Raw genomic sequence first — 10,873 nt, 5'->3', positions numbered from 1 at the left:
AACAAAGCAAAGCAACTTTTCCATGCTCGCGGCAGAACATGGAGATAGACCGGGACTTCCTGAATCTGTATCAACGGTGATGTGACTGACGTTCAGCTCGCATTCACTGTAGCGACGCCGTCACTCTGCGAAACACCGACTGCGTGTGTTCTCCACTCTCTCCTCCCTCCACAGCTCCACTGCCCGAGACAGAGCCAGAACACCAAGGGCCGTCATATATAAAACGGTTTCTCTGGTAAACATTTTGTGTGATAGGCCTCTACGCTGCTGGCAATTCTGTGCTACTAGCTTGAATGGACCATGCCTGGCTGTGTTACCGAATAAGATGTGCGGCCGAACAACTGGGTGATTATTCTATAACCGTATAGGCAGATGTTATCAGGGGCGCGGTCCTTTGTCGAGGTAACCAGGAAATACACATTTCGATCGCTTCTTCTGTCGTTTACATAAATCTTTTGGTATATTTGGCTCCATAGGAACACTTTGATGCACATTCAGTACCAGTGTGTGGGGTTGTGGTTGCGATGCCGATATGCGGACGCGTACAGCGAGGACTACAAAAAGACACATCAGGTGACTGGGGATGTCTGTTCAAAACATTGCAAGCTTGAATAAATCATTTATACCATTTATTTTTACCAGACTTATTACTGAATATCATTCTTAATGTGATACCAAGTCCATCTGAGACCTGTGTATACCTTCAGACAGCCTACAAGTGAAGCACACGTAGTTTACTCACAGTTTGAAAGCAGCATGGAGAGAAGTCTTCAGCTGTGGAGCTGTGATCCGCCCAGGATAAACTGTGATACAACTTCTGTGGCTTGTTCTTGTTGTCAGTCTTATATTTGTATCTTATATCGTTATTAATATGATGTCGAGTTGATTTGAGACCCGTTTATACTTTCATACCGTCTGTTAGATAAACATACAGTCAGGGCCGGCCCTAGACTCTAGCGCGTTCTCACTTCACACAACACGGAACCAACTTTTGTCTTATGATGTTAGCATAAGCACACATATTGTATAAATAAGCATGTAAACACCGTGGATCTAACATCCTCTAGGGGGGTCCTCACCTCCTCTAGGTGGGTCCGGGGGCATGCTCTCCCGGGAAGATTTTGTTTTAAATATTGAAGTTAAAAGCATCAATCTGGTGCACTTTGAGAGCAACATTAAGAGATATATGGATACATCTCTCAACACCCATATGAAAATGAACTGTAAACAGATTTTTCTTTATGGATATTTTACAAATCACTCCCCTTTCAAACTGTATTCTTGTTTTGTCATATAGTATTTCATCTACTGTTTTTCATTTATTCTCTCTGGCTGTCCATCTCATAATGTTCACATAAAAACTAGCTGTCAATAGGAATATCATTCAGAAGAATTATAATTTCATGCAAAAATCTGTCACAAAAAGAGGTTGCACATTTACATTCAGGTGTTGTTATGGCAACGTCAGTGGCCAAACAGCCACATTTACTGCTGCAAATACGTTCAAACATGCTGTCGATACTAAAGCAGTGGCAACTATGCCACCTTTTCAGCTGACCTTTTCTCAGAAATACTGTCACATAACATCCATATATTTCAGTGCTAGGTTGATGCCTAGCTAAGCTAACTATGAAACACTTTAACTGACAGGACTCAGGATCAACTGTGTACTGTAAGGTAGCTTCTAGCTTCATGTCGAACAGTAAGTCAACATTTCCCAGAGAGCTTTCTTTGAAATCACCAGGTAACGCTACAGTTAGTGTCCGAGATGACAGTCATGAATCGGTTAGTGGCCGGGCAGAGAGGATAAGAGTAACTCATAAAATTTCTTCTCACTTGGCGCGGGGAGGCGGAAGTCCTACAGACAGTCTATAGTCAATATGGTCAGTCGCGCTACCGGCGTAGACTAGTTCATAGTCTGTTAGTCGATCCGAGAGACTCAGTCAATACTCGGTTGTGTCCGGAGAGACAAGGGGTCATAAGTCGGTTAGTGTATCCGGGAGAGCCCCGTCGAGAGAACAAGCTCACTATCACTCCGCTCGCGGTTAGTGTCCGAAGACAGGTCATAGGCTCGTCCGGTAGTGTCGGGAGCTAGACAGTCTATGATATCAGGTGTAGATAGAGGGAACCCCGGAGCTAGACAGTCATAGTCGGTAAGTTGTTCTGTAGAACACTGTACTAGTCCTATAGATCGTTAGTGTCCGGAGTAGGACACAAAGGCTCGGTTGTTTTGAAGTCAGTGTCTCATCTTACAGTCTGGCGCCGTCATGCGAGTGCAGTTACTCGAGACCTTCCAAGACTAACCTCGTCTTATGCCTGTAGGTCGACTGTAGGACCTCGTATGCGCGGAACCGTACCAATTCTTGTGTGACGGCTTGGACACTAAGTCGTGGTGTAGGTGTGTGTGTGTGTGTCGCTCGTGTACGGTTCCCTTCGGTCTCGCCGCGACGAAGGGGAACGGAGTGTTAGTTAGTTTTGGCCGTAGTTGAATCACAATACGACACTCGCAGGATTTTAGTGCGCCTTCATCTCAGCGCCGAGCCAAAGAGGAGCCTGTTTTATCGTTACCCTATAAGAGGTATCGCGTTAAAACCGTTTATTTTCTTTCCCGAGCTTTTTCTAGTCAGCCTTTCTTTTGCTTTTGACGAAGTCCATTTACCGTGCAAAACAAGTCAGCTAATTATAGGTGTACAGTGAGTGAAAAGTATTAAAAGCTTAGTAAGTTTTAGGTGTGTAGTGTGGTGATGTGCGTTGTGTGTGGTGTGTGGTGTGATATCTTGTCGTATCTTCTCAGTATCCCGTGCGTGAGAGTGTGGCACTTTCACGTTCGTTGCCTTCGTTACACGTTAATACCTCCACTCTAACCTCATTAGAAAAGTACGTTTTATTAAATCCGATTTGGAAGGCCGACGTCCGTCGTTCGTTGTTTATGTTTAGCTACTCGTCCAGGTTAGGGGTTTGAACCTCCCGACACAATGTCGCTCCGTTGTTTCCTGCGGCTTGCGCCTGCGTTTTTTGCAATTTCCAGAGGACTAAATTAAAGCGACTTACGTTACGCGAATGATTAATCTCAGTAACCGCGACCTCTCACCGTCACGCCTGGACAGCCAGTCATTGTCCGCACACACATCAGTGTGGGTGCGATGTAGGTTGTTGATGTTGTTGTTGTGTGTTTATGTTACACACATGTTTACTGTCCGCCGGCCCGTGTTGCGCGACATTAGTCCGATCGTGGTGTGTGTGTTGTGTGTGTCGTTGTGTGTAGGTGTGAGAGAATTAGCCATACAATACCATGACAATAAGGACAAAAAAAGACATATTTACATGACAAATGAACGACGTAGTAAAAGGTCCTGCCCGTAAGCTCGACCGCTGGCTCTAAATTACACAAACTCGAGTTAAGTCCTGCTGCTAATGTGGGTTTGCTCGGGTGTGGCCGGCTGGCCAGCGTAGGGGGGTGCGTGTCGGGGGGGTGTGAGGGTTTTTCTTCGTCCCTGCGATAAGTAACCCGAAGCCGGCGCAAGTAAAAAGACGGCGGTGCGTGCGATGGGATGGCGCAACTGCAATCCGGAAACTTACGCCGCCCCCATTTCGATTTTTGAATCGTTCATCCGATATGCGATCGTCTATAATAATTTTATTGTGAACAAGTATGTAGATTTANATCCGACCCGTGCTCAAGTCGGTCGCGAAAAGGTCCAGCTTGACTTGGATCTGCTCCACAAGATCAATGACCGTTTTGTCTCTGTTTACGCTTCAGAGTTGAGAGAGACATGTTTTAGAGTTGCTATCATAGGACCACCGTTACTAGCACCACTAGATGCACTTTCAAAAAACGTGCTACGTTGTGGTTTGGTGGTTTCTATGAAACGCGGAGTGTTGCGTTCAAGGTCTGTACTAGTGTAGGAATTTGGCTACGCGAGGCTGGGCCACTCGGGAGTTGGTTCTGGGCCGCATCTGGCCCGCGGGCCGCCAGTTGAATAGGCCTGCTTTACACTATATAAAGAATTAAGAAATCTGTTTTTAAATTTCCAACGTCAAGTGAAAGTTGGTAAAAAGCATGTGAAGGTAAACAGTTACTTGTGTGTGTGTGTGTGTGTGTGTGTGTGTGTGTGTGTGTGTGTGTGTGTGTGTGTGTGTGTGTGTGTGTGTGTGTGTGTGTGTGTGTGTACCTGCTGTTTGTGTATTTATTACAAGGAGACATAATCTAATGCCAGCGACTTAGCTGGTCCACCTGGCTGAACACCACATTGATCTGTGAATCTATGATTCTCTGTGTGTGTGTTTGTGTGGGAATTTGGCACGATGTTACTTGTGTGTTTTTCAGTGGGTGATCTTTGCCTCCTGTATGCCTCTTGCCATTTGACTCACTCGTATAAAACACAGGGTGGGATAAAAGATAAATCAGTGCAGAGACACATGGGCTAAAATGTTCAACCCTGTTCTGGTCCAACCATCAGGTCCAGCAATTTTTCTCTATTAAGCTTTAATCAACATTATTGTAAGTCTTCCATATTGTTGGTCTAAATAGGATTTAAAGGGGCCCTCATATGCTAATTTTCAGGGCCATATTTGTATTTTGTGCCTCTAATGTGACATGCTTAAATGTTCACAAAGTACTTAATTCTTCTCATACTTTTGTTCACCCTTTGTCTGCGGGGTGGGCAGGGGGGAGTGTGATGGACAGTAACTCTCCCTTGAGGGAACTTTGAGGAATTTTAGCCTTTGCAGACCATTTACGTGCACAAAAACCTTTATAACACAGTACAGGAAACGGAAAACCCAAAAAGCATTATCGGGGCTTTTTATGGTACACAATCATTCAATTCAATTCAATCAGTTCAGTCCTTTTAACTGTCTCTTTGCTCCTACGCTGATCAACAGATGAGCATGTGGAGTACCAATGGCTGTTTATGATTCAGATAATGTTTTTTGTAATTTTCGCCTTCCAACCATAACTGTCCAAGCCAATCACCATTGGAAAAATATCAGAAAACTCACAAACAATATTCTTAAAAAATGCATGCTCTGGTTTGATGTATGTGCATTATTATGGCAACTACATGGAAAATAAAACAAAGGGTCAATGCTTACTATTGTAAATACAAAGTCCTCGAGCTCACAAAAGATGGACCCAAAATTGTAATCTTCACCTGTTCTGTTTTCCATTAAACCCTTAATAATAAATGAATGAACATCCTGCCACTGCAGATTAATTTGCATGCAGATGATGCACCAACGTATCACTGTGTCTAAGTTAGTGATCTACTGAATGCCTTCCACAAACTGCAGTTATATTTTTACCGACTGAAATTAACTTTAAAGGTTAGAGAAACTTAATATATAACTTCCCAGAGATATCCTGCCCATTGGTTAAAGAATGAATATAACATTACCCTTGAGAGGCAGGAAATAAATTAGAAAGAGGTCTCTTCAGACAGATATCTTGAAATATGGTAAAATGACAAATTAACTTTCCATAACTATTGAAAGAAACATATTCCCTTTATGAATATTTAATTCATTTTAAGAAAGTGCCTTTGCTTCATATTGAGAACAAAAATAATAATCTTTATCTGTTCTGGTTAATGGTGACATGTCATAAATTGGAAGTTGTTTTAACTCTGTTTACTTCATTAATATCTGGTATTATCTTCAATATCAAACTAGGAATGTATCACTTTCATTAAGTGTGCTAAATTCAATAACCCTCACTGAAAACCCAGAGGAATATTTATATGTAGCTTATCAGCTTCATAACCATTCTTGTGCGGTGGCCAACGGGTGGAAACACGATATGATCGCCCAAAAAAAGTTCAATTAGGTGGAACACAAAGCAGCTTCAGAAACGAGGCAAATATAAAAACACAAGTGTGCCGGTCTTTAGTATTTGCATCGTTTTTGAAACTGCAGCACGTTTCTCCTTGTGGAACGCATTTCCACCTGTCGTCCACCGTACACTTGGTACCCACTTTACCTTTTATTCACCAAGCTATCAGACCAATTCTTCAGTGCTCCAATCATTTGTTCTGAATTTGGACAAAACTGCATTTTGTACTCATCATAGGCCTGGAAAATGTTACAAGGCTCAATTTCACAACACGGCAGAAAACAAGAAGAATGGAACTCTTGTGTTAAGCTTGCTAATCATAGTCAATATTAATGTGATACATTGTACACGTGTGAAAGTCTATTTTGTAAAGGAGGTACTGTTTCTCTATGGGGTTTCTATGGAGTCAAGGTTCACTTTATGTTGTATTGTTTTATTTACCCTTTAGTAAACACAACATATATGTGTAAAATGTCCCTACACTTCAAAAATATTTTGTGCTGATTCAAAATATTATTATATAACAATATAAAGGCATAAACATGGTATATATTTACATGTAAAGGGATTTTATATGTTTCTTGGGGCTTTTTCAATCGAACATTAATGCTAATTAGAGATGCTGTAAATACTGGGTAGATGAAAACACACTTAACTACAAACAAATGAAGTAATGTGTGACAATTTGTTGGGATAAAATAAGCATCTAGATGCTCAATGTGAAATTAAATTGAGAAATAAATAATGTTCAGCCCTTTCTCCCTAAGATATGTTGTTTCCTGATACCACACTTTGTGGCATTGAAATAACCAAAAGTGGGACATTTTTATTAGACGGGATGTTCCATGACCGCAGCTGTTAATGTGTGTAACAGAAAATATTAACACTTTTAATCTGGCAAAAACTTTATTGTCAGTTGTGTCTCAAATAATCTTTGATCAAACAAAGAAAATATATTACTCTTGATGGACTGGACTCAAGTTTTGGATGAAAGAAAGCAAAATAGTATAATTATACCCAACTCTAACATACACACAGAATTTTAAACTTACTTTGCCACTTTGTTGATGACAGGTGCAAAGTTGGTGGGTCCATAGAGCTGCACCGTCCTCAGGCTCTGGAAGTACGCCTCCAGAACTCCCTCTATGCCCACACAGTTTGGATTCTCAGCGTCACCGCTCTGCAATGAAAGAAAACAGCACACTAATGAAGAGAGGTGGAGGAAGTACTCAGATCTTGTACTTAGGTTAAAGTAAAAAAACACACTGATGAAATGTTGCAAGTACAATTCTAACACCCAAACTGTTACTTACCTAAAAGTATGAAAGTGTTTGCATTAAAGTGCTAAAACTAAAAGTACTCAGCATGCAGAATGGCCATTTTGTAATAATAGTAATTATATCGCTGGATTCAAATTCATGATCCATTCATTTTAACACAAATTCATAATACTGCCAGGTATCTTAATCAATAATTAAAAACCATCATACTTTATTTAATTTAATGTGTATTTTAATTATTTGAACTTGAAAAGTAACTAGCAACTAATCTTGTAATATACATGTAGTAAGTACCATCATTTATTCAACATTTGTCTGGATTAGAAGCATGAATTAACACAAAATGGAAATACTCAAGTAAAGTATGAGTACCTCAAAAGTGTGCTTGATTACAATACTTGAGTAGATGTACTTAGTTACTTTCAACCACTGCTTGGTACACACTTAGTACACAAACATAGCATTCCATCCAAAGCACATAATCGTATACCGTAGTTATTCCCAATAAAGATATCTATTTATTTGCATTTAAAATACAATTGTATTAAGATATATTGACATTTTAAGAAAGTAAATGTCCCAAGAAAATATATACAGGAAATTCAAGAGGAACAATTAAAGGTAAACCATAAAAAGACTGGTGTTTTACTGGTTCAAAGACGTTTTTTATATCGTTGGAGATGACAACATTAACCTTAATCTGACTGTGGGAGAAACTTCTGTGTAGCAATGCAGTGGGAGTCACCGACTCTGGAAGGAGACACGGGGAGAGCTCTGATGTCAAACACTGATGGTTTATTTAGGAGCTTCGGCCGGAGAATTCACAAAACAAGTCACAGAGTCAGAGGATCTGACTTCACGGGAGAGTTGCCACTTAAATTCTGAAGAGTCTCTCTCTTGCTAGACCTTTTAACTGGTACACAGAGAGTAATCAACATATTTGTGGAGATAGCCTAAACAGCTGGGAACACTAAATCACTTGCATCTGACACTTATGGCCTCGAAGATTTCACACCTTGGAATCCACAAACACAGAGAAGGAAGTGTTCAAGTGTACCCACAACAATAAACCATTTGCCCGGTCATAAAATGGGAACAACAACGTATGGCTGAAGCAGCCCCTTTCCTTAAGGGAAACTCCCGACGTCAGGGTTGGTCATCATGGGCGGCGCCAGGATTTTTTTGCTGCAGTAGCTTAGCAGTTGCTATATGACAGCACAGCGTTGCTAGTTAATTTTCAAAAATAAATAAACAAACAATACCAGTGGGCCAAGCACGAGCCGGTTCATATTGTAGCGTTCACCGCTATTCAAAATCACAGATCACTCGAGCCTTCAATGTCGAAAACGTTCTCTTTATTTTCTGGTATTGACGGCCACAGCCACGCCTTACAGAACCAATCAATAGTATAACACTCATTATGACTTTTCCCCACACTCGAAGACAACTCCTACCGTCTCGTACTCCCTCCACACTCACACACCGAAAACGCACACACACACACCTGGAAGGGGCGGTCTCTCCCTAACTCCCACCAACAACATTGCCTAAATAACTTTACAAATGTACTAAACTGTGCACATCTGATAACTGAAATAACTATTAACTTGGACACGCTGCAATATTATCATTAATATTTACATTAAAACATTCCTTTGACACTTATAACATTACTTTGCACAACCAAAACAAGTTTGTAAAAGCAGAATTTGAACACTGTTTCTGTGCTCCTACAATATTTTTGTATAATACCATTACGCATACAAGCTACATTACAACATTACAAGCGTACAAGTACACAATAGCGATCGTTCACTGTTTCAACTGGCATGCTGTGGCATTTAACCTCATCACCACACCGCAAACAGACAGACACACACACAAACACACGCACACACACAGTGTTGTCCGGCTGGACCGGTTGCTATAGCAACTCCAAGCTACCCCCTGGCGCCGCCCCTGTTGGTCATAGACGTCAAAGGGCAAAAAGGTTAGATATCTAGGAGTCCAGGAGAATTATTCCCTAACAAGTCTCAGTGTGCTAAGTAGTTTTGCCCTTAAGGGCTTCCTTACTTGTGACAATTGGTGAATTACGGTAGGGAATGTGTGTAAATTGAATATGTATGCTGTGAAGATCCACTCATCTTGGATCAAGGGGGCAGCAATTAAGCACACATTTGGTAGAGAATGCTAGAACATTTACATTTTACAGGCTCAGCCACTTTCTCTTTTGAGCTGATGTGTAATCAAAGACATGATGGCTGAAACACTTGCTTCATAGCAAGCATATATTTGTTTCTTTGTGTCTTGTCGGTAATTACATTTGAGGTTTTTTTATTACAAATTACAGGAATAGCAGTTTTTATATATTTTTGTGAAGAGTCAAACACAGCCTCTTAAAGTCTTGTTCACACATCCTTGGACGAGAGAATGAAGAGATCAGAATTTGGAGTTCAATTAGTATTATTTTTGCTATAATTAAAAAATGTATACGCTTTAAACACATAAATATGATTTATGACTAATAGAATGAAATTGCTGTCAATTCTAATGACAGCAATGACCTGTGTGACCCGCTCTATTGAAAGCAGTCAGATGTCGGCACATTACAAGACAATCATGGGTTTATGTCAAGAACTCTTGTTTTGGTTGATTTTAAACAAACAAAACAGTGTTTCCAATTCAGTGATAACTGTCAGCTCTGACTCTGATCAGCGCCCCTTCCTCTCTACAACTCCCTTAGCTTTGCCATAGACTGCAAAGATCACATCAAAATCAGAGCTCATTCAATTGTGGTCCTAAGGGGGGGGCAGGGGTACTATGCCCCCAAAATATTAGGCCTTGAACCCCCTCTTAAAATAACTTAAAAGTAACTTTAAAATGTACTATAAACTTTGAAGGTGTTTTTTCTCAGAACGGCGTCTTCATAACAGTCATCATGTCATATTTGGAGTACGAAAACAGTAAGGCTATAATAGAAAAATAAGGATCTCTTTTTTCCAATGGTGTACATAACTCAAAGTTTTGTTTTGGGGTCAAAGTGACTTTATCTGTGCCTCTGAAGATCGTCTTTAGTGATAGGAAAAACCCAGCATGTTTCTGCTGAAAGCTTTTATTAAGTTGTCGTGTAACCCCCAGTTTCCACTGGGTCCGTCTGCGCCGCGCTGCGCCGCGTCACGGCTGCGCCGCGGTTTTGGTCTAGCGCCATAACCCACCGGACGCGTCCCAGAAGCGTTTCAGAAGCGTAGCGTCGTGCGTGCAGGCTCGCAGTTTTGTTATTGATTCGGGTTTAATTTGAGTATTACATTTACTTTAAAACATCAATGTAGTTGTTACCTTCCACTCCACAAACTGCAGCCAGGCCTTGTCCTTTCTGATGTTGTCCTTGTAGGAAGCATTGGTTACATCATATAAAATAGTGTGTTTTTCCACTTCCATGATGAAAACCTCGTCGTCCATTGTGCGTATCGTACGGGAGGTGCTGTGATGAAGGAGGGGGGTCTGCTAAATTAGTATATGTGGGGGTTGGGCCTGGCCCGGATGCTCACCTTTCCACTTCCTGCGAGGGGGGGCTGCCTGCCCTACCTTACGTTACGGCTGCGCCGCGGCAAAAATATGATTCATCCTAATTTTAGAGAAGCGCTGCGCCGAGCTGCTTCTGGGACGCGTCTGAGCCGTAACGCGGCGCGTGTGGTGGAATAGCACCCATTGACTAGAGTGGCCGCGAGCCTTACGACCACCGCGGCGCAGCCGTAACGCGGCG

At 41.5% G+C, this 10,873-nt stretch overlaps 1 protein-coding gene across 1 annotated transcript in view; it reads right to left on the bottom strand.

Annotated features, from left to right (window-relative positions):
• Positions 1-10,873, bottom strand: part of LOC104967382 (copine-9-like) — a 69,301-nt gene that overhangs the window by 889 nt on the left and 57,539 nt on the right. Inside the window, exons 10-12 of the mRNA XM_010796791.1 lie at positions 9,843-9,865; positions 6,883-7,010; positions 125-179 (exon numbers count right to left, since the gene is read on the bottom strand). Coding sequence (XP_010795093.1) covers positions 125-179; positions 6,883-7,010; positions 9,843-9,865 — 206 coding nt within the window. The remainder of the gene's footprint in view (positions 1-124; positions 180-6,882; positions 7,011-9,842; positions 9,866-10,873) is intronic.

This window comes from Notothenia coriiceps, unplaced genomic scaffold (genome assembly GCF_000735185.1).
Source record: "Notothenia coriiceps isolate Sejong01 unplaced genomic scaffold, NC01 NC01_scaffold00037250, whole genome shotgun sequence".
Taxonomy (NCBI): domain Eukaryota; kingdom Metazoa; phylum Chordata; class Actinopteri; order Perciformes; family Nototheniidae; genus Notothenia; species Notothenia coriiceps.
Note: the sequence above shows the minus strand (reverse complement) of the source record. Positions and strands in the feature narration are given on the sequence as shown.